The 25,255-nt window shown below is 41.5% G+C and overlaps 1 protein-coding gene across 1 annotated transcript in view; it reads left to right on the forward strand.

Annotated features, from left to right (window-relative positions):
• The first annotated feature begins 6,216 nt into the window (after positions 1 to 6,216).
• ASTN1 (astrotactin 1) overlaps positions 6,217 to 25,255 on the forward strand; it is a 358,930-nt gene continuing 339,891 nt past the window's right edge. The window contains exon 1 of the mRNA XM_005905522.3: positions 6,217 to 6,711. Within this exon, the coding sequence (XP_005905584.2) occupies positions 6,429 to 6,711 (283 nt within the window). The 5' untranslated portion in view covers positions 6,217 to 6,428. The remainder of the gene's footprint in view (positions 6,712 to 25,255) is intronic.

A 25,255-nucleotide genomic window follows, 5' to 3' on the forward strand; every position in this document is an offset into this window, starting at 1 on the left:
CACTTTAGTGTGTGTCAGGAAGAGGGAATCTCCACTTGGTTTTTAAAGGAAGACTAGAGAAGTCAGAACAGGAACAGCCTTGTTTCTGTGTTTCTGTGAAGCAGGTGCTGTTGCTGAGCCTGTGAATTGAGAGAAGAGAGAGAAAAAGGAAGAATGAAAGAGAGAGAGAGAGATGGGGGTGGGAAGGAAAGAGTAAAGGAAAAAATATTAACTTTGAATCAAAAAATATGAAATATAGTTCTAAATGTCCTAATGAGGGTGCAAAACTGAATTAATATTTCCAGCTAACTAGCATACTGCACTAAATTTTGGCAGAGCATGGGAGCGTAATAGTTGAAGAAAGAATCCAATTCAACAGAAGAGCTGGGGGTTGGAGCTGGCAAAGGGATGTGAGGGGTTCATACTAACTTGTGTGATGGGGAAAATATGGAGAGGAAAATACCAAGTCAGAAAGGGAGAGAAGTCTTTTGATTTAGTTTCATTTAAAAATGGAAACCAACATTAAGGATTATTTTCATAAAGAAGCATAAAAAAGAAAAGCAGACAGAGGTTTACCGAATGTTGAAGTAGTATATACCAGGATTATCTAAAAAGCATCAGGAAGCCAGCTGTTCTGAGTGAATGGGGAAAATGAGAAATATTCCTCCCATACATATCCCTTAGCTCCACTCATCTCTTTCACCTCTACTCTCTCCTCTGCATCTTTTATAGCTTTGACCTTCCCTCTCTGGATTGTAGGTATCTTTTCACCTTAAGCTACAAAACATGTCAGAGAGCAGTCCCCAGGATAAAACATGGAAGTGGACCAGTGAAAGTCTAAATCTGTTACTATCCAACTGCTGAGTTATTTACTGCTGCGCTTCCTAGAGACAGAGGCCCCCTGAACTTTCCCTGGTGAAAAGACACCAAATTTCGAGACTCTTATAAAAAAAAAATAGTAGAAAGGAGTGGTAAAGGAAAGGGGAAGTTGAACAAATGACTACCAATCTTCAGGGAAGGAAAGTTAAAATTTCCAAAACCTCTAAAGAAGAAGGAAAGAGGGTATAGAGTTGGGAGACAAGAAAACAACTTGTAGAAAGAAAAAAAATTGCATCTGCTTTCTTCTTCTATAGGGTCCGCTGCTGCTGCTGCTGCTAAGTCGCTTCAGTCGTGTCCAAAGCCATGTAAAAAACAGCTTAGTTAGGTATACTAGACATTACTAGACCACAAAGAAAGCTGAGCACTGAAGAATTGATGCTTTTGAACTGTGGTGTTGGAGAAGACTCTTGAGAGTACCTTGGACTGCAAGGATATCAAACCAGACCATCCTAAAGGAAATCGGTCCTGAATATTCATTGGAAGGACTGATACTGAAGCTGAAGCTCCAATACTTTGGCCATCTGATGTGAAGAACTAACTTACTGGAAAAGACCCTGATGCTGGGAAAGACTGAAGGCAGGAGGAGAAGGGGATGACAGAGGATGAGATGGTTGGATGGCATCAACAACTTGATGGATATGAGTTTGAGCAAGCTCCGGAAGTTGGTGATGGACAAGGAGGCCTGGAATGCTGCAGTCTGTGGGGTTGCAAAGAGTCAGACACAACTGAGCAACTGAACTGAACTAGACATTACAAATTCCATCAGTGTACAGTTTGATATATTTTGCCTATACATGCATCCATGTGATCACTACCCACAGCATTTCCAAGAAGCTCAGTCCAAACTCCCTTCCCTGCAGAGATAACCACTATTCTGACTTCCAGCATCAAAGAGTAATGTTACCTTGTCATGAATTTCATAAATATTTTATCTTAGAGGATAACCTCTTCTGTGTCTGGTTTCATTCCCCTATGTCTGCAAAATTCATCCACATTGTTGCACAATATTTTTTATTGCTGTGTAGTATTCCATCACATGACTGTATGCTATTTATTCATTCTCCTATTGATGCATAGTTGAGTTGTTTCCATTTTTGTTTTACATGAGTAAACATGCAATTAATGTTCTTATACATTCTTTTGGTGGACATATCATTTATCCTGGGTATATGCCAAAGAGTATTAGTCACTTGATTTGCTTTTGGTTACTACCTGGGAAAAAAATCTCATGAAAAAAGTTCTGAAGCCTATTTTCTTTCTGAAATAATTGAAGAGTGGCAACGGCTATCACTCATGAGCACCAACTGTCAAAATTTTAGATCCTTTATATACATAGTCTCATTTCCTTCTCACACCTATTCTAAAAAGCATGCATTATTGTTTCTGTTTTGCTAATAAAAATGTTCTATTTTGCTAATAAAAATGTAAGACACTATGTTGGGAAATGGCCATTGACCTTCTAAGGTTTTGTGTGTGTGTGTGTGTGTGCACGTGTGTGCGTGTGTGTGCACGTGTGCACGCACATAAGGGCTCTGTGAAGGGACCTATGGGTAAAGGGAGTGATGGAAAGTCTCACTTCATAGCTAAGGGCTGAGATTCGTCTGCAGATAAGAGAGGATCTGGAGAACACTGAGTGGTGGACAGAATGGCATGGGAGGAGTAAAAATGGGTTGCGGACTTTAATTTGGTGGGGATGTGTTTGTGTGTCGCGGGGGAATGGGAACCGGACAGTGTAGTAAGCACAACATCTAACAGAATAAAGAGTATGAAATTTGGAAAAGTTTTTGAATTTCCAAACTATGGTGTTTGAACTTTATCCTGTGGGAAAAGAAAAACTAGAATGGCATGAGGAAAGTAAGATTTCATAAAGATCAACCTGGTAGCTGTCTAAGAAAGAGTTTAAAAGCAGGAGAAGCATTCAAAAGCTATTATGAGTCAGGGAACAAGGCCATTGGAGCTGGAATATGGAAGTTAGACCTCAGGAAGAAAGTCAGGATTGGAGATGACAGAACCTGCTATTTTATAGTGTCTTAGTCAATATAAGTATTTGTACTTCTATAACCTGTGGGATGGGCAGAGATCAGTGGCCCCATTTTATTGAGGGGGACAATGAAGATAAGAATAGTCCAGGTTCAAACTGATTTGTCTCTAGGATGATATGCATGTTTAAAGTGGTATTAAAAGCTGCACTGATGGATATGTAATAATAAACCTATCTGTTATTAATATGCAAAATAATAATGTTCCAGGCTCACCTCCAAAGAAGCAAATTATGGAGTTGAGACTTGACTTCAAGTCTATTGCTTCACTACATCATGTTGCCTGTATACAAAGGTAGTTATTTAGATGTATACAAATTTCTCCCAGTCCCATTTAAAAGTAAAACATCATACAGAAGAGATGCTCTAGTTCCTGTGAACTTCAACTTCTCCCCATCTCTAGGTGTTTACTTCCCTAAGAAAAGGCCACGTCACAGTGTATGCATATTTACAGGAATCCAGTGCCCTGGCGATATACTATCTCTTTTTATGTGCATAGTCCTTTTGCTCGACCCTTCCACAAATTCCAAGTCTTTCCAATTCAATTTGTTGTTGTTCAGTCACTCAGTTGTGTCCGACTCTTTGATACCCCATGGATTGCAGCACGCTGGGCTTCCCTGTCCTTCCCTATGTCCTGGAGCTTGCTCAAATTCATATCCATTGAGTCGGTAATGCTATCTAACCATCTCATCCTCTGCCGTCCTTTTCTAAATGGACGTTTAATCCATGTACCCTTTTTCTTGTGACTGTGAATGAGAAAGTATGTAAAAATGTAATCATGTAAAAACTATAGATAGGCAAAGTAAAGTCAATATTGACTTATCAGAAAATCAAATGGTTCACTTGGGTTTTCTAAAATGACTCAATACACTTCAGAAAATGAGGAAGAAAGATTTCAAAACAATAATAGATTATATGCTACTCAAAAGCAAGAAGAGTATTTTTCCTAGAATCTGTCCATGCTTAGTCTAATGCACAGCATATGGTAGGTATGCAAATGTTTACTGAATGAATTACTGGGAGCCATTAAAGTCCAGAAATTATCCATGGGTGTACCTAGATGTCCTGTAATTGTGTAGTGGAAAGGGCCCTAGGCAAAATCTTGTTTGTGGTCTTCACTCCCCCACTCCTTCTTGGCAGATTGATCTTGGGTAAACTGCTTCACTGGGGCTTCCTCCCCTGGCTCAGAGGTGAACAGTCAGCTGGCAACGCATGAAGATCCCCTGGAGGAGGGCATGGCAGCCCGTTCCAGTATTCTTGCCTGGCGAATCCCATGGACAGGGGAGCCTGGCGGGCTGAAGTCCATGGGGTCGCACAGAATCGGACACGATTGAAGTGATTTAGCATGCATGCATGCATTGGAGAAGGAAATGGCAACCCACTCCAGTGTTCTTGCCTGGAGAATCTCAGGGACAGAGAAGCCTGGTGGGCTGCCGTCTATGGCGTCACATAGAGTCAGACACAACTGAAGCAACTTAGCAGCAGCAGCAGCAGAAGTGACTGACCACACGCAAGCATGCAAACTGCTTCACTGTTTCACTGTCCTCAGCTTCCTTATCTGTCAAATGAGAAACTGGACTAATAGATGATCTGGTAGTTTCATGCTATTTCTCACATTCTAAGACCAAGTGTATTTTCTCGTTATCACTCTAATTTTTCAATGGGAAACCTTGAGTAACAAAGTTAATACTGGTTTTTATGCTAGAGAGAGTAGGCAAAAGAGACACCATGGGGTCTTTATCTCAGTATCTCCTATGAAGAAGAGTTTAAAAAAGTCATTAGCTGATAAATGCTTTTTGCAGTAATTTGCAATGCTACATGGTAATAGTTCTTAGATATGTTAAAAAAAAAACTGTTATAAAGTCTTTATCTCTTTTCTTATAAGCAAGACCTTCACTCCTTAAATGTGACCTTAAATATATGACTCATTTTCTTTATTCCCATTCATCAACTAGAGTAACCTTGTCAAATATATGGCAAAAGCTTTTTTTGTTGTTTCTTTAAAAGGACATACATTCAGAGATGCCAATAAATTGACACTAGGTAGAATGAGAATGAAATTGTTCTAAAGTGGAAATCCTCTTTGAAAATGGTGGTGCATTAAATTCCCAGAGATTAGAAATTATTTATAACATGGTCTTACAGCACTTAGTATTTAAGTCAGCATTGAATAAATGTTTAAAGGCAAACTTTTTTTTTTAATTGAAGTATAGTTCATTTACAATGTTGTGTTAGTTTCGGCAAACTTTTGAAATGAGTTAAAGGTTATCCTGTAAGAGAAAGTTCAGTTAATCATCAGATACTAGCACATACAAAAATCACTTTTCTATCAGTTTATTGCATACTATCATCATTTTGTTAAGACTTAAGGCATTACTGCCCAGCACTAATGGAAACAAAACTTTCAAGGGTTTTTGTTGTTAGTGACGTTTTTATTATCTACCCTGTTCTACTCTTGATTGGACTGGGTTTGACCTGGCCCATGCCCAAGGATATTTTTTATTCCTTTTCCGTTTGTTAAGGGTGTCTAGAAACTTTGTTTTTCTCACATTTTCTTCCAGCTCTGTTCTGTTTACTGGATTCTCTATAACTAAAAGCTCAACAATTCTTTGAGCTAGCTCTACTTTTTCTATCAATTATAGCCAGCTCCAAATGATCTTTATATTGCTTACCACAGATAAGATTGGTAACAGAAATGGAACGGAAAAGGGAGAGAGAAATAGCAAATAAAAGTTCTAATTCCCTGCTTAACTGTATGCAATACACTGACTTTGTTATTTGTCATTCACACAACCTATCTATATATATGTACATACAAAATATTCCCTCTAAACATATTTCTGCATCGTTAGTGCTGAGTAATAACACACACGTGTATTTATTCCAGCACACGCTTATCCAATATAAAAATCCAATTTTAGTGGGTAAAAAAAGACAAGAATGGAACTACCTATATCTACAAAACAACTGGGGGAGTATTTGCATCTACAGACCCCCCATCACTGGCTTTGAGGAAGCACATTTAAAGGGGTGTGCGCGCGCGCCCTTCCCAAGCCATCAGGAAGATAATGCGGGAGGGAAGATTTTGCATTGGAAAAACGGCTGGGAAAAAAAAAAAAAATGCTGTGCAGGTAGTTCATAGCCAAGAGCGTGCTCCTGCTGGGGGGATGCAAAGGAGGAAGGCGGCAGCACCGGCTGCCCGCTGGGGGCTGACCTGATTCCCCAGAATCTTCAGCTCCCTTCCTCTTTCCTCCGACGTCCTTCCTTCTCCTTTCTTCTCTCCCCACTTCCCCCCCACCTCCCCTCTTGCCTTCCCCAGATAAGCAGCTCCGGGAAACAAAGAGCGCGCGGGCTCTCCTCAGCCCTGCACCAGGCCAGCGGCATCTGGGTCCGGGGGACCCGGGCTTTCCCGGCTCCGCATCCCCTCCCCAACCTCCCCCGCCTCCCGCGCTCGCTCGCTCGCTCGCTCCCTCCCCGCTCGCTGCCTCCCCCACCTTCGCAGCGCTGGGAGGAAGGCGGCCGGGGCTCAAGATGGCTTTAGCCGGGCTCTGCGCCCTGCTCGCCTGCTGCTGGGGGCCGGCGACGGTGCTGGCCACGGCCGCCGGCGACGTGGATCCTTCCAAGGAGTTGGAGTGCAAGCTCAAGAGCATCACGGTGTCGGCGCTGCCCTTCCTGCGCGAGAACGACCTGAACATCATGCACAGCCCCTCGGCCTCCGAACCCAAGCTCCTCTTCTCCGTACGCAACGACTTCCCGGGAGAAATGGTCGTGGTGGACGACCTGGAGAACACGGAGCTGCCCTACTTCGTGTTGGGTGAGTCCCGGGGGAGGTCGAGGCGGCCCGAGGCGCTGGCCCGGCGCCCCCAGCCCCCCCACTCTGGCTCGCTCTCCACACCCACTCGCCGACTACCTCCCCTCCCCCACCCTACCTCCCTGGATCCGCCCCGTACCCAGACCATTCTCCAAGCCGACCTACAGGCGGGCGCTTCAGTGCACCTGACTTCTCCCCCGAATCCGACCCGGATGCTGGGCCTCCCACCTCCCCTGCGCTGCCTTGGCCCCCAAGGAACAGGTTGCCCGAGTCCCTCTGAAACCGTCCCCGGCTTTCATTCATAAGCACACGCACCGGAGCCCTTCTTGGCTGCTCCCAGCTCAACTCCCAGAAGCCCTTTTCCTGCTCCCAGGCCACAAGCTCAGTTCTTGGCTTCAAGCCCCCTGGACCACCACCCCCCCCGCCCCCCCGCCCCCAACAGCATCTCCTGGGGACAGTTAAAAATAGGTATCTACTGCTCACCTAGCCAGGCCTGTGCAGGGCAGATTGGGTGATTCTCAAGAATTCTCTCAGTGAGAGCTCTTTATCTGTCACTAGGCTGCTGACCCTGGGTTCCATCCCTGGGTTGGGAAGATCCCCTGGAGGAGGACATGGCAACCCACTCCAGTATTCTTGCCTGGAGAATCCCATGGGCAGAGGAGCCTGGCCGGCTGCAGTCCAGGGGGTCGCAAAGAGTCAGACAGGACTAAGCACACACAGGCTGCTGACACTCTGGCCTTCCTTCGGAACACAAGTTTTTTACAGCCCTGGTGTCCAATCTGGCAAGTCCTAGCTCCATGCTTTCGTGTAACAGACACCTCCAAGTCTCCAACTCCTTGAATAAAGAAATCATCCAGACTGTGGTCTGTTAACATTGGCATCTTTTTTCTCAACCTCCTTAGAGAGATAGACACGGGCATTCCTGCACAAAGAATGGCTTCCCTGGGTCAAGAAGCTCTTCCTTCCTTTGTTTACATCTCTCTCTTGGTATCGTATTTTAATTTTCTTAGCCCACAAAACTCCTTCAGATACTCGAACTTCTACATTACTTCTAGTCCACTCCTCTTTTTTTCACTACTGAGCTGCAAAAGATACTGTGGTCCTGCTTCTGCAGCTTGCATGCACAGGTGCATGTGACTTTGTTATCCAAAATTTCCTTCACTTCTCCCTGTGCAGATCCACCTCACCTTGCGGTGCAGGCCAGCCATGCAGTCCATTTCTTTAGTGCTGCTATAAACCACCATTCTTATTTTGCCAAGGAGAGAATTAACAGACAGCCACCAGTAAGTTTCTAGATCCAAGGAAAAAAATGTGAAAATGTCCAGGAAGCTTTCCATCCATTTGACTACCCTACCAACTAAAGTTCACTTTGTAGGGACATGGCCTCCTGATGGCTGTATGTAGGTTAGAACCACAAATGGAGTGGTATTTCACATCCCTTTCATGTTCTTTCCTTATGAGACATGAAACATTAAGAAGTGGATGAGTAAACCCCCACTCTCCAGTCTGTGGAAAAACAATTTCAAAAACTGCCTGGTCCTTTGAAAAGTTGGTTTATAGTTCCTGGAGTAGAGCTCGGTAGATCTCATTAAGCCCAACCTATAGTCTTGATGGTGTTTACTTTTGCATTAGAAATGTACTAATAATACAAAAACTGGGGGCTGGCTGGGAATGCTGACATTGTGGATACGCTGTTCATTGAAATGTACAATTGCTGGGTTATTTGGTGGATGTAAATTTTGTGTTGGAAGTCATGCTGATGTGCAAGTAAGTACACAGTCTGTTCATCATCCAGTGTAAGAACGAGTGTAGGGAATTATATGTTTCTAAAGAGCCTATTTGGGGGCTCTACATGCAGTGCTTACTGTGCATGAGAAGGGACATGTGTGGTACATGAAAAAAGGAAGATTGGATGAGCAGATGTTCAATGTTCCACTTCCTTTTTTGCAGAATCCCAAAGGCAGGGCCTGAAGCCATGATGTGCCTGCTCAGATCCAATGTGTACAGCAAAAGCCCACATGTTAAAGAATGGGTTTTCTGCACCTCTGTGCAAAGCTGCCCACTGCAGCATCCTGCTGGAGTTGCTATGGTAACCTTCTGCAACTTGGCATTGACACACAGGAGCAGACACACACTTTTATTTCAGGGGCAGATGCATTTGCTAAATGCATTGATTGTCCCCAGCCCTCCCAGTCAGTGGGGGTATGTTCAGAGCCAGAGATATGCTGGTACCTCCCCTTTTGGCTCTAAATTCCCAGGGGAAATAGGAGTGAATCTCAGCTGGGGCAGTGGGCCAAAGCAGGGGACAAAAGGAGAGGAGTCCAAGTTCACAGAAGTCAAGTGTGGTTGCTTTTGAACTTAATTTTTGTAGTCCTGTATCCTGTCACTCGTGGTCAATAGTAAGGTCTATAGTGACCTTGACTTATAGAGTTTTTCCTACTCTTATCTCTAGAACCTGGTTTGTTTAATCCACCCCTAGAAGAATTTGAATCAGTCAGTTCTGGGAATTTACTGAGCATTTACTTGCTAAGCATTTTTAAGTGCTGTTAGGGTATAGAAGTTAAAAAGAAGAAGGTTCCTGCCCTGAGAACTGAGAGTAATAACACCTGATTGTGTGGTTCTTAAAGGTTCTTAAAGGCTGTAGGAATTCGGAGGAAGACACTTGCATGGCAAGAGGAGACTCCATGGAAGATATGGGATTGACTAGGGGCCTTGATCAGATCCTTCTGTCTCCAGGATCAAGTCCTATCACTTCATTGAGGCATCAAGGGTCTTCTGACCATAGCCTTCTCCAGCCTTTTATCTCTGCAAGCCTGCTCTGGCTCTCGGGATTCTATACACGCTCTTCCCTCTCCTCCACTTGGCGGCCTTCTTCCTTCTATACCCTGCTCACATGTCACCTTTCTGTGAAGCCTTCCCTACCCCAACCAAAGTAGTTTGGGTTCATTCATCCCTTTTCTGTGCTCTTTGCATGAATTTAAAAAAGTGCACATGCGTTGCGTGCACACACATACACAGACACGAACAAAATTAAAGATAGGTTAAATTTGGCTTGGCCTAGAAGTGGTGAAGCCATTTGAGGTCATGGAAAGGATGAGCCAAGGATGGTGGCAGGAATGAGTGTGGGACTAGCATGCATATGGAGTAGTACGGAGATTAGCCTGGTGGTCTGAGAGTATAGACAACCATGTCTGGCTCTGAGAGTGGGATGTGGCCCATGGCTTAAAAGCCAGGCAGGGGAGGGTTGACTTGACGTAAGAAGCACTGAAGCCTGACTTGCAGAGGCTGTCTCAGCCATCAAAACCACTGTCAATTTTGCTTGCAGGATAACTCAGGGACAGTGAAGGAGGTGGCGTTATTTCCTGTTCTCTGAATTTGCAAATAGGATTTGCAAATTCTGGTGAAAGGGCCATATGTAACTTTCAGATGTGTTTTGTTTGGCTACACATAGTTTTGAATTTGAATGTTCTTAGTGAAGCCATGCCATCTCTAGATTGCCATACTTCCTAGGAATATTGGTTGCACTATGGCTGCACCTCTTTTTATGGCACCTATCTGGCACCTCTTAGGTCATCTCAACCCCTGTTTTCAGAAGTGTTGTAAACTTTCTATAACATGCAAAATAACTGCAGTTCCTAATTCAAGATATTTAGATACAGAAGACAGGAAACTATAAAATTTTGCGGAACTAGCCAATTAAAATTTCATATCTTAACTAAAATTGTGCATCTTCATCTTTCAAAACAGTAGACTTTCCAGCTTTGGAGGCATATCTGATTTTGAGACAACTGGTTAACCTGAAGTATGGCTTCTGTGCTGAAGTGTGGTTTTCTGTGATGTGAACAGAACATATTTATCAGTCTCATTACTATTTGAAAGGGATGCTCCTCTGTTTCAGACCCAGCTATTGAGCGTGTGTAAAACTTAGTGAAGAAAGCTGTTTCTCTTGTGCCTGGGAGTTTCGCTTTAGCTGTCATGGCTTTTGATTGAAGAAGGTATGCCTCAAGATAAATCAATCAGCCTGCGGAGATGTAGTGAGTTCCTGCATGCAAGGTGCTATTCAAAGTGTCTGGAGCAGGCCAGTGTGGTGGTTAAAAGAACAGGCTTTGAAGACAGATCTGGTGTCAACTCAGGAGGACTTTCCACTTATTCCATAGTGGAGAAAAAGGAAAGGATGGAGAGGTTAAGTAACTTACTCAGGGTCACATAGCTAATAACTGATGGATCTGTAACTCGAACTCAGGTCAATATGACATTTAAGTCTTTCTCTTAGTTACTATTTCATATATCTTAAAAGTTTTAAAAATCTATTCTTTTTCATGGTTTAATAAAAGGAGCCCTGGCAATGGATAGAGTAGGAAAATATATTCAGTTTGTATAAAGGAGTCCTTTGTGGCTTCTATGTAAATACCTTTTGAATATGTGTCCATTGAGTGATTTCTCACATAAGCCTTAATGCTGAAGAGGGTGAACTTCATCAAGAAGTATTTATCTAAGTAGGTGTACTTACCTAAGCAGAATCGGGGAATTCTTGCTTCATTCATAGTTTCCAGGTCTGAGTAGTCATGTTGTATGGCATGCAATGGCATCCACAGTCATGATGAACATGGTAGGGTAGGTAGGGATTAAGGGAACACTCTCTGTGCTTTTCTGAGAAAGGCCCCACAGAAATATAAACTGGGGATCCCAGAGAGCAGGCTCCGCTGTGAAATGGAGCCATCCAGAAGGCACTGTGCTTTCGGCTTCTTGACCAAGGCCACCGAAGTCTGTAGCGGGCGATCTTGTCCTTAGAATTCACCGTCAGAGCGCAGTGATGCTGCTTGAATAGCAGTTACTGAGCTTTTTGATTGGCTTCAAATATAACATCAGACATAGTTTTCTACTTACCTTTGAGCTTTGCCTAATAGGAAGTATTGCACTGTTTTTTCACATATCCATCCATCTTCCCATTCAAGAAGAAACTTGGAAATTTGTTCCTTTTCCTTCTTTTTGCTCTCTGCTACAGTGAGCTGCCCAGGTAAACAGCACACACATTCATATAGAGTGGCAGCCCCATCTAAAACATGGGAGGCTGACTGGTAGCAATCCTAAGGTAGGGAATTCAGCACTCATGTAACTCATACTAGCAGAATGCACTAATTTATGGTATTGAGAGGGTTACTATTTACTGTTTCTCTACAGAACTGTGGACTTTACATCAAAGGAATGTTGAATGCAAGAGTGATGAATTTTACAATGCTTCAAATGCTCTTCTAGATATACTGAGCTGGTCTGAATTCAAGTTTTTGAAAGAAAAGTAAAATACAAGCTTAATTTCTTTATATATCTTTGAAGGCAAGATTGAGGTCTTGTTTTACAGAATATATATATATATATATATTTTATATACATATATTTTATACTTTATTTTTGAGGAATGTAATCAAAATGTAGTAGTTTCTCAGATTAAGGCCAGTTTACAAGAACAGAACTGGGCACCTTTTCAGCAGGAATATGCCAAGTCTTTATTTCTTCACTTTTTATACCAAGTTCAAATACATGTACATGGATAGCAGAAAAAGCTCTATTTTGAGCAAGTTAATCTCCAAGGACAAGTTAAAGCCTATGGTAAATTTCAATATACTAAAACTTGCCATTTATCATCACTGTTACTATAAATATTATAAATAGAGTTAATATTTTTAAAATCATATATACTTTAAAGACTGAGAGAAAAAAACAAAGTGCCTCTATTGATCTCCACGTTTCCAAGGAACAAAATTTGGAAAAATTAAATTGTTCCTGATGGCAGTCTGAATTGACATGATGACTTTTGTAGAACAATTTGGTATATATTACATAGTAAAGTTAAAAATATACATGCTTCATGACCCAGTAATTCCACTTCTAAGTTTTTATTACACAGGACTTCTTACATGTATATACAAGAACATTTGTGGTGGCATTGTTGGTAGTAGCAAAACCTGGAAGCAACCCAACCTCTGTTAATAGAAGGCTAGACGTATACAAGGCGTATAGTCACTCAATAGTGTATTATCTAGCCACATTTACCAATAATGAGTTGCAGCTACATATACCAACATGAGGAGAAGGCAATGGCACCCCACTCCAGTACTCTTGCCTGGAAAATCCCATGGACGGAGGAGCCTGGTAGGCTGCAGTCCATGGAGTCGCTAAGAGTCGGACACAACTGAGTGACTTCACTTTCTCTTTTCACTTTCATGCGTTGGAGAAGGAAATGGCAACCCACTCCAGTGTTCTTGCCTGGAGAATCCCAGGGACGGGGAAGCCTGGTGGGCTGCCATCTCTGGGGTCGCACAGAGTCGGACACGACTGAAGTGACTTAGCATAGCATAGCATAGCATACCAACATGGGGAAACCTCACAAGTGTATCATTAAGTGAAAATAGCTACTAGCTTAAAAATACAAATGATACAATTCCATTTGTATAAAATTCAAACTAACAACATGTTTAGGTATACATGCACGTGTACAATTTGTATGAAAAGCAAGGTGTCAGAAAAACACAAAGGATGGGTGTTACTTCTGGTGAAAAGGTAGATGGTGTGAAGGAAGAGGGAAAGAAAAGGGGCTTCAAACATTCTGGCAGTTCTTTTGGAATTAATTTTTATTGGAATATTGTTTATTTACAATGTTGTGATACTTTCAATTGTGCTGCAAAGTGAGTCAGGTATACATATACCTATATCTACTAGTTTTATATTCTATGCCCATATAGGTCATTACAGAGTACTGAATGGAGTCCCCTGTGCTATCCAGCAGGTTCTTATTAGTTATCTCTTTTATATCTACTAGTGTGTACATGTCAATCCCAGTCTCCCAGTTTATCCCTCCCCATCCCTTTCCCCCTTGGTAACCACAAGTTTGTTCTACATCTGTGACTCAATTTCTACAATTTCTGTTTTGTAAATAGGTTCATTTGTACCAGTTTTTAGATTACACACATAGTGTAGTAGTAGTAGTAGTGGCTCAGTCGTGTCTGACTGTTTTCGACCCCACGGACCCCTTCAGTCTCCTCTGTCCATGGGATTCTCCAGGCAAGAATACTGGAGTGGATTGCCATTCCCTTCTCCAGAGGATCTTCCTGACCCAGGAATCGAACCCTGGTATCCTGCATTGCAGGAGAACTCTTAACCCTTTGAGCTACAGGGAAGACCCTAAGGTTACACATATAAGCAATATCATATATTTGTCTTTCTTTGACTTACTTCATTCAGCATGACAGCCTCTAGGTCCATCATGTCACTCTGCAAGTGGCATTATTTCTTTCTTTTTAATGCAGTGTGTATGTGTGTGTGTGTGTGTGTTGTGGGTGTACCACACTGTCTTTATCCATTCCTCTGTCAAGAGACATTTAGATTCTTCCATGTTGTGCCTATTGTAAATAGTGCTACAGTGAACACTGGGGTGCATGTATCCTTTCAAAATAAGCTTTTCTCCAATATATGGCAGTTCTCAATTTTTTTTTGCCTTTTTGAAAGAAGTAAACAATTTTTATAGCAGATTTAGATTTAGAGAAAAATTATAAAGACCATACAGAGGTCCATATACCCTGCACCTAGCTCCTCCTGTTATTAACATCTTTATTAGTATGATACATTTAACAATTAAAGAACCAATATTGACATGTCACTATTAACTAAAGTCTATACTTTATTCAGATTTCCTTAATTTTTACCTAGTTTTTATCTTTAAAAACTAAGTTTCCTTAGTTTTTATCTTCTTTCTGCCTCAAGATCCTACCTGAATCTTAACATTGAATCATCACATCTCCTTAGGCATCTTTTTACTATGAGAGTTTCTTAAACTTCTTTTTGATGATTTTGGCAGTTTTGAGGAGTATTCCCCAGGTATTTTGTAGAATGTCCCTCAATTTGTTTGGATTGTCTAATGTTTGGATCTGTCTAACGTTTTCTCATGCTTAGATTCGGACTTTGAGTTTGGGGGAGGAAGCTGTAAAGTGTCATTTTCATTGCATCATGTCAAGGGTGCATTTCATCATTATGACCTGTTGACCTCGATCACCTGGCTGAATTTGTCACTTTTCTACACTGAGAAGTTACTTTTCTTTCCCCTTTTCCACGTTGTTCTCTTTGAAGGGAGTTCATTACGCATATCCCATACAAAAAGAATGGGGAAGTTATGGGTCTACCTTTTTGAAGGCCAAGAATCTATATAAATTGTTTTGAATTATTCTAGGAGAGAATCTTCCCTTATGTCTCATTAATGTATTGATTTAATCATTTATTTATATCATATGAACTCATGAATATTTATTTTATACGTTGGATCATACCCAATACTATTTTATTGATTTTATTGCTCAAATTGTTTGAGCTTTAGCTAATGTGAGCTCTTTCAGTTGCCTTCTGTGTTTCTTTGACATAACCCCATTAATACATATAGATTTGTGTTGTTTTTGATTTTTAAGCACTTTGCTATTTTTGTCACTACAAGCTGCTCCAAGCTCATCTTGTATATTGCTTCCCCATCCCACCACTGTCCATTCCTGCTGCTGCTGCTGCTACGTCGCTTCAGTCGTGTCCGACTCTGTGTGACCCCATAGACAGCAGCCCACCAGGCTCCCCCTGTCCCCGGGATTCTCCAGGCAAGAACAATGGAGCGGGTTGCCATTTCCTTCTCCAATGTATGAAAGTGAAAAGTGAAAGTGAAGTCGCTCAGTCGTGTCCTGACTCTTTGCGACCCCATGGACTGCAGCCTACCAGGCTCCTCCGTCCATGGGATTTTCCAGGCAAGAGTACTGGAGTGGGGTGCCATAGAATCAGCTATTTCTCCAATGATCCCCAAGTTTGTTCACTGGAGAAACAATACTAAAAACCAAGATCTAGGGACTAGGTATACTGATTTATACCGAGTGTTAGTTGCTTCTAGGCCCTTTCAGTTAACAGAATGAAGAAATATATGTGTTACTAAGTCATAGGGATTCCCTTGGGGCTCAGACAGTAAAGAATCCGCCGGCAATGCAGGAGACCCAGGTTTAATCCCTGGGTCGGGAAGATCCCCTGGAGAAGGGAATGGCTACCCACTCCACTTATTCTTGCCTGGAGAATTCTATGGACAGAGAAGCCTGACTGGCTGCAGTCCATGGGGTTGCAAAGAGTCGGACATGACTGAGTGACTTAACACTTCCACTTTTCTTTCACTTTACTAAGTCATATGTATACACATACCTATAAATATTTCCATATGTAACCATCTGTATGTATATTGAGCATAACTTCATACTGATGTCTCCAGCTATAATCCATTATCTAATTATCTAATAACATCTACTATGTGTATCTAGTCTGTGGATCGTTCTAGCCCCCTTCCCTTATTTATTCCACTCCAACAGTGAGAAAACCTGATTCCCACTGTCTTCCATCCATTTATTTAATTGTTCTACTCCACTATACATGTATGGAAGTATCAGAATTTCACTTATATCCCCATAGGGAAAAACTTTACCAGCTAGAGTACAGCTCCTGTGTACAGTTCCTTTAGTCTTACAGATCCTACTCATTTCTTTGGTCACTTAGTTACTTAGATCAATACCTTTACTTCCTCTACTCCTGCAGAGAAGTTGTTTCATTTATTTATGAAACGGTTCATGTTTTGTCACATTCTGCATTCCATTCTGGGATCACCCCACCTCCTAAATGATATTTCTTAATTTGTTCTTTTCTCTTAATTTGTCATTTCTTTTCTCTGAACTTTTATACAAAGTTCTATGGGGTTTTAACAAATATACAGTGTCAAACATCCACAATTACATTATCATACAAAATAGTTGTACTGCCCCACAAAATCCTTCACCTTTCACCTATTCAGCCCTTTCTTCATTACCCCCAAACTCTGGCAACCACTGATCTTTTAGTCTCACTTTGTTTTGCCTTTTCTAGAATGTCTTATAATTGAAATTACACAGTATGTGGCCTCTTCAGACTTGCTCCTTTTACTTAACGTTATGCATTTAAGATTCATTCATATATATTTTTTATGGCTTGTTAGTTCATTTGTTTTAGTGCTGAATAATATTACATTGTGTGGATATGCCACTGATTGTTTATCTGGTCACCTAGGAAAAGGCATTTTGGTTGCTTCCAGTTTTTAACAATTAAGAATAATACTGCTATAAATATTAGCAGGTGGTTTACTTGAATGTTGCCGCTTTTTTTGGTTTGTTTTGCTTTTGTAATCTCAATGGAGAGGTTTGAGTTGATTGTACTCCCTAATCCAAATCCATTTTATCATAGATCTGAGAGAGCCCTGCTCCTACCGTGGCTCACTTGTTTTTTGGCTCTCTTTATCCCTGGCAGGCCACAGTCCATAGGGTCACAAAGAGTGGGACACGACTGAACACACATACACAACAGATCCCTACTTCCAATTTACAGCTACTCTTTCTCACAGGCCAGCGTTCTAATTTTTTTAATGTGTATCTTTTCTTAAATTTGTTCTTGTGAAATGTGGATAGTTTTTATGTGGTCGTGTATTTTTAATTTAACTAAATGGTGATGTGATAGAATGACATTCTGATTCTTACTCTTTTCAGTCAACACTATAGTTTAAGATCCACTCATGTTACTATGTGTGAACACAGCCCAACACTCTACTCTGTAATTAAATTTCTGCAATAATGATAATGTTCTATACCTGCCTTATTCAATATGGTAGTCCGTAGCCTATGTGTGGCTTTTTAGCATTTGAAATTTAGCTAGTGCTGCTAAGGAACCAATTTTTTCTTTAAAAAATTAAGTAATTAATGTTTAAATAACCTATGATAGGCTAGTGACCATCATTTTGAAAGTGCATATATAGAACATTTCCATCATTGCAGAAAGGCTAATTGGACAGCATAGGTCTAGCAGTCCATGATGGCCATCCACCAGATTTTACCAGTCCATTCAATGATGTATGTCCAGACTGCCTCCAACTTCTTATCTCTATAAATAATTTTGCAGTAGCCATTTTTATGCACATTTCCTCAGAGATCATTGTGAAATTTCTCTGGGATATACAGCAGGAGTAGCGTTGCTGGCTCGTGAGGATTATATACACTTAATTTGACTAAGCACTGTCAGAATGGCTGCCCCACTGTATATTCTCATTAGTAGTGTTTGAGAGTTCCTACATCCCTATACTCCTGCCAACAATTGGCATTGTCCAGTGTTCTAATTTTTGTCAGTCTACTAAGTATAAAGTGATGTGTCATTGTTACTTCACTTTGCATTTTTAGCAGCACTTTAAAACCCTGAGGCACTTATCTCTTTGATTATAATATGGATTACAGAGAAATTGTTTTCTCAAGTGATGTATATGTATGTCTTCTGATATCACCTCTGTTTTTGTTTAGTTGGATGGTTTTCCAGAAGCTTTTGAATTTTATGTAATTTAATGATTATTTATTTTTGGCTTCTACATCTTAAGTCTTAGGGGAAGTTTATCAAGTGGTCAAAGTATTGGAGCTTCAGCTTCAGCATCAGTCTTTCTGATGAGTATTCAAGGTTGATTTTATTTAGGATTGACTGGTTTGATCTCCTTGGTGTCCAAGGGACTCTGAAGTCTTCTCCAGCACTACAGTTCTAAAGCATCAATTTTTTGGCGTTCTGCCTTTTTATGGTCAAACTCTCAATCTGTACATGACTACTGGAAAGTCCATAGCTTTGAATATATATATATATGTGTGTGTGTGTATTTTTCAACAATTATATTTGTATATATGAAGGCTACTAATGTTTGTGTTAATTTTCAACCCCCATTACATTACTAAATCTCTAACCATAGTAGTGTTTCAGTTGCTTCTTCTGAATATTTTAGCTTCATAGACATATCATATGCAAATACTGATAATTTTATATCCTTTCCTTCAGTTTCTTCACCTCTAATTTCATTCTCTTATCTAATTGCACTGGTTGTAACTCCAATATAAGGTCAAAAAACAATGTGATAATGTGAATTCTTGTCTTTTCCTGACTTTAATGGCAACAGCACTGCTGTCTTGCAATAATGTTAATGGCTTTTGGATTAAGGTAAGCAAAAATTACCATATTAAGGACGAATTAAGTGTTTTTTCCCTATTGATAATTTTTTTCTAAAAATTATATTTTCTGTATCTAGAGAGATAATCTTGTGATTTTTCTCTTTAGATTTATTAAAAGGATACATTATATTAATAAACTTTCAAATACTGACCTATCTGCATTCATGTAATAATTCTTCCTTGGTGAATGATGCATTATCCCTTTAATATGCTGTTGGATTCTGTTTGCTAATATTTTATTATGAGTATTTGGCTACCTGATGTGAAGAACTGACTCATTGGAAAAGACCGTGATGCTGAGAAAGATTGAAGGTGGGAGGAGAAGGGCATGACAGAGGATGAGATGGTTGGATGGCATCACCAACTCGATGGACATGAGTTTGAGTAAGCTCCGGGAATTGGTGATGGACAGGGAAGCCTGGCGTGCTGCAGTCCATGGGGTCGCAAAGAATCGGACACAACTGAGCAACTAAACTGAACTGATTTTGCGTCAGTATTCCTAAGTGAGATAGACTTGGGTTTTCTTGTCTTTGTGTGTATAATCTTTTTCAGGATAGGTCATCAATTTTATGATGGGTTTCCCTGGTGGATCAGATGGTAAAGAGTCTGCCCAAATGTGAGAGGCACAGGTTTGATCCCTGAGTTTGGGAGATCCCCTGGAAAAAGAAATGGCAACTCACTCCAGTATTCTTGCCTGGAAAATCACATGGATGGAGGAGCCTGGTGGGATACATTCAGGTGGATCCATCCTTGGGATGGATGGTGGATACATACTTTGTGACCACGGGGTCACAAAGATTTGCACATGACTGAGCCTAGATAGCATATTGAAAAGCAGAGATATTACTTTGCTGACAAAGGTCCATCTAGTCAAGGCTATGGTTTTTCCAGTGGTCATGTATGGATGTGAGAGTTGGACTGTGAAGAAAGCTGAGCACCAAAGAATTGATGCTTTTGAACTGTGGTGTTGGAGAAGACTCTTGAGAGTCCCTTGGACTGCAAGGAGATCCAACCAGTCCATCCTAAAGGAGATCAGTCCTGGGTGTTCATTGGAAGGACTGATGCTAAAGCTGAAACTCCAATACTTTGGCCACCGCATGCGAAGAGTTGACTCACTGGAAAAGACCCTGAAGCTGGGAGGGGTTGGGGGCAGGAGGAGAAGGGGACGGCAGAGGATGAGATGGCTGGATGGCATCACCAACTTGATGGGTGTGAGTTTAAGTAAACTCCGGGAGTTGGTGATGGACAGGGAGGCCTGGTGTGCTGTGGTTCATGGGGTTGCAAAGAGTCAGACACGACTGAGCGACTGAACTGAACTGAACTGAGCGACTAAGCGACACATCAGTTTTATATTTGATATATTTACACTTTTAATAAAAATAGTTTTCAAATTTCCCTTCTTTGTTTGCTCTAGAATAATTTAAGTAGCATTGAAATTATGTATGGGATTTGTAATCTTAATCACTGTACCACAAAGTATGGTGAGTGTAATGAATGAATCAAGAACTGACTACTTTGTTAGTAAACAATGAACAACTATATCAGACAGGATAATAGGGAACTCCTTCTAGAGACAGTGCTCTAAGTTGAGATTCAGAGAATGGTGGGAGTTAGTCTGCTGACTGGGTATTCTGAGTTTGGAAAAGAAATTACAGCCCTAGAAAACAGAAAGGCTAAAGTGCCAATCCTTTGGCCACCTGATATGAAGAGCCTACTCGTTGGAAAAGACCCTGATGCTGGGAAAGATTGAAGGCAGGAGGAGAAGGGGGCAACAGAGGATGAGATGGTTGGATGGCATCATTGACTCAATGGACATGAGTTTCAGCAAACTCTGGGAGATGTTGAAGGACAGGGAAGCCTGGCGTGCTACAGTCCATAAGGTTGCAAAGAGTCGGACACGACTGAGCAACTGAACAACAAAACCAAAGTGGGTTAAAGGAAGTACAGTGTCACATTTGGTACTTAAGTCAAAGTTGACAATCTTTGATTGAAGGGCTATGAAGCTGAGCGTGTAAACTGGAGAAGGCAATGGCACCCCACTCCAGTACTCTTGCCTGGAAAATCCCATGGACGGAAGAGCCTGGTAGGCAGCAGTCCATGGGGTCTCACAGAGTTGGACACGACTGAGCAACTTCACTTTCACTTTTCACTTTCATGCATTGGAGAAGGAAATGGCAACCCACTCCAGTGTTCTTACCTGGGGAATCCCAGGGATGGGGGAGCCTGGTGGGCTGTCGTCTATGGGGTCGCACAGAGTCGGACATGACTGAAGTGACTTAGCAGCAGCAGCAGCAGCAGGTAGTTTTTACAATTCTAGGTAGTGAGGGAATACTCACAGTAAATCCACTTATATAGCTCCATGAGGCACCATTCCCACTGAAACTTATGTCCACGCAGCATCACCTGAAGTTGTGCAAAGTCTGTGTACCTTTAGTGGCCTTGACTGATGACTACAGATTGTCCTGTTCTCCCCTAGATATCTACTTTCCCCCAGTTATGAATTCTGAGGATTAAAATGCTCTGACTTATTTTCCTCCATCATTATCTGTCCTGTGCCTTGACCTTATTCTCCTTCCCATAGCCCTTCTCCTTTCCTTCCCAGTGTCCTCTAGATGACTCTTTTCAGTAGCACTAATCAGGGATATAACCTAAAAGGGTGCAATGACAAACAGTGGCAATTTTATCAAAAAGTGGATACTTCCTGGATAGTTTCTCAGAATATTCTCCAAACACATGGGAGGAATGGCCATTTCCTATTTTCTTCACTGATGCCTCTATATAGCCTTAGGGCCACTTTTGATCCAGAGTCTATTGTGTATAGATCTTATGTGCAGTTTCTTGGAAAGTGAGTGTGTGCCCAGTTGCATCTGATTCTTTGCCATCTTATGGACTCTAGCCCACCAGTCTCCTCTATCCATGGGACTTTTCAGGCAAGAATACTGGAGTGAACTGCCATTTCCTTCTCCAGGGGATCTTTTGGACCCAGGGATTGAACTTGCATCTCGTGAGTCTCCTGCATTGGCAGACAAATTCTTTACCACCGATTCTTTACCGGGTGCCACCTGGGAAGCCCCTGGAAAGTGAGTCTATAGCTTAAATCAGATTTTTAAAGGGGGTACTGTAAGTAGGGAAGGAGTTAACCTTCTGGAATGAAGAGACCTTACAAACATGACTTAAAGAAGAAAAGTTTACTGTCAGATGATGACACTTTCAAGGTGAGTAGTTCAGTTTGAAAGGGCAGCTCCCCTTCCTGCAGTTGTTCAGAAATGCAGAATCCTTTCCTCTTGTTGCTCTTTAAATCCCCAGGTCTTTATCTTTTCTATATATGAAAGCAGGCTCACCAGCTTGTGTGTTTTAGCTCACACAAAGGAGAAGGGCATGAGTTCAGAGTAACAATTTTCTTAGTGTATTTTTTTTTAATTTAAGCAAATGAAGCACAAATTGCACATATCTAGCTTTTTCCCATGTCATTGTTTACCTGAATCAAATCTTGGGAAATGATGCTGGGAAATGCAGTCTTAGGCGGGTGGTTATGTGCTTGAGTTAAATGAGAGAGAGAAGTTAAATGAGAGAGAGAGACACACACACACAGGGAGAGAGAGAAGAAGGAGGGGGGAAGGGAAGGAGGAGAAGCAGGGGTGAGGAGGGAAGGGAAGGCAAGACAAGGCAAAGATTTTTTTGGGGGAAAAAGCAGTCTTTGGCAAAAGGATCTCAAAAACAGTTAACTACCATCCTTCTAGACCCATACAATTCCACGCTCCTTTCAGGAAGCACCTCCTTTTTGGAAGGACACAGCTTCAGGTTCGTCACCATCTGCCCCTCCTAGTTGTCTCCACTTACCAGCTTCCTAGACTTCCACCACTGGTTTTGCCCCTCTGGTTTTGCTCTCTTACCCAAGAACATGTCATTAACCATGTAGACCCAGGTCAACAAACCTAGTCTTAGAGGGCAAGACAGTAAATATTTTGGGTTTTTCAGGCCATATAGTCTCCATTGCAACTACTCAAATATATCTTTGTAGGAGAAAAGCAGCCATAGACAATATGTAAATAAGTGGATGTGGCTGTGTTCCATGAAAACTTTATTTTTAAAAGTAAGCAAGTAACTCCCAGACCGTAGTTTGTCAACGCCTGATGTGGACAGTACATCCAGTATCCTATTTTATAATTCAAACCTATATGCAGGTCAGGAAGCAACAGTTAGAACTGGACATGGAACAACAGACTGGTTCCAAATAGGAAAAGGAGTACGTCAAGGCTGTATATTGTCACCCTGCTTATTTAACTTATATGCAGACTACATCATGATAAATGCTGGGCTGGAAGAAGCACAAGCTGGAATCAAGATTGCCAGGAGAAATATCAGTCACCTCAGATATGCAGATGACACCACCCTTATGGCAGAAAGTGAAGAGAAACTAAAAAGCCTCTTAATGAACGTGAAAGTGGAGAGTGAAAAAGTTGGCTTAAAGCTCAACATTCAGAAAACGAAGATCATGGCATCTGGTCCCACCACTTCATGGGAAATAGATGGGAAAATAGTGGAAACAGTGTCACACTTTATTTTCGGGGGCTCCAAAATCACTGCAGATGGTGACTGCAGCCATGAAATTAAAAGACGCTTACTCCTTGGAAGAAAAGTTATGACCAACCTAGATAGCATATTCAAAAGCAGAGCCATTACTTTGCCTACAAAGGTCTATCTAGTCAAGGGCTATGGTTTTTCCAGTGGTCATGTGTGGATGTGAGTGTTGGACTGTGAAGAAAGCTGAGCGCCGAAGAATTGATGCTTTTGAACTGTGGTGTTGGAGAAGACTCTTGAGAGTCCCTTGGACTGCAAGGAGATCCAACCAGTCCATTTTGAAGGAGATCAGCCCTGAGATTTCTTTGGAAGAAATGATGCTAAGGCTGAAACTCCAGTACTTAGGCCACCTCATGCGAAGAGTTGACTCATTGGAAAAGACTCTGATGCTGGAATGGTTGGGTGCAGGAGGAGAAGGGGACGACAGAGGATGAGCTGGCTGGATGGCATCACTGACTTGATGGATGTGAGTCTGAGTGAACTCCAGGAGTTGGTGATGGACAGGGAGGCCTGGCGTGCTGCGATTCATGGGGTTGCAAAGAGTCAGACACGACTGAGTGACTGAACTGAACTGAATTCCTTGACTCCTACAACTCCACTGACCATCAAAACTCCCACTTTATTCTCCTATGACAATGGTCACAACCCCTTGTCCCCAGAACTCAGCTCTGAAACCAGCCCTATTCAGACCACAACGTCTTCTTTTCAGCTCTCATGCTTTCCTTTTCCCTTGACTGATCTTTCCTCTTTGCAAATTCACCATTTCATTGATCTTTTTATTTTCTCCATATCTACTGGCAGTTTCTGGCATCTCCTCCTCTTCCTGAAGTGCCTTTTGATCAGAACCCTCAATTTCAGTGCTTCTTGTCATTCTATACCATCTACCAGTTAAGTGTCCAAATGTGGATCAGTTTCCTTGAACCACATGCTTTACTTCTGCCCCCGCACTGAGCGCTGAGATCTCTGTATAAATATTCCCATTTGCATGGATTTGTGGTACTATAAATATCTAGGTTCTAATCTAGTTTGGTTCTAAACATTGCTTACTTTTTATCATCCTTGATAAACTTCTTTCATTGCCCTCAGTGACTATTTCAAACCTTTAATAACACAGTTAAGCTCCCAACTTAATATATACATCTTTATACTTAGCATAAGACCTTGCCTCATGCTTTACCTAAAAAAATCCAGGCTATCAGACATAATCTCTGTACACCTCAACTCTCAAATGTGTAGACCTACTTCCATATTCATTCTTAGCTTCTCATCTCCAACTTCCAGAATTTTCTGAGCAGCTGTTAAGTACCAGTCATGATATTAAGTTCTCAGGATGCAAGGAGAAATGAAAAAGACACAATCCTGTCCTTATAGAACCTAGAATTCTGCCTCTTGTGGGCCCTCACCGTATTTTTCATTTGTGTCTTATAGCGTTTTACTTTTTCTTTCTCCTTTTTCCTCAAGCTTTCCGTCCAGCCTATCAATATATTCATGTCTCTCCTATTTTAAAAAATCATCCATTTACTTGTGTACCTTCTTAGTGAGTACCTTATCAGCCTCTCACTGATCACAATGGCTTTTGGCTTCTTGTCTACTTCATTGCATTGAAGTTGCCATTGACAGCTAACGTTTAATCCAAGGAATACTCTGCTATTATCATCTTAATGGCCCACTGTTGCATTTGCCACTGCTGATCTTCAATGAAATTGTTCTCCTCCTTTTCATGGATACTGTACAACCTCCTTACAGGTAGGAAGGTGCCTTGTAAAACTTAAAGAAAGCCACTGCAACCTGGGCATAAAAGTAGAAAGAGTTTTTCCAAAATCAGCTGGTGGTAACTTCAAAAGCCTTATTATTTCCCAGTTTGCAGTAGTGTAATAACTCCTAGAATTTGCTGGAGATGC

The sequence above is a fragment of the Bos mutus genome, chromosome 16 (assembly GCF_027580195.1).
Source record: "Bos mutus isolate GX-2022 chromosome 16, NWIPB_WYAK_1.1, whole genome shotgun sequence".
Lineage (NCBI taxonomy): Eukaryota > Metazoa > Chordata > Mammalia > Artiodactyla > Bovidae > Bos > Bos mutus.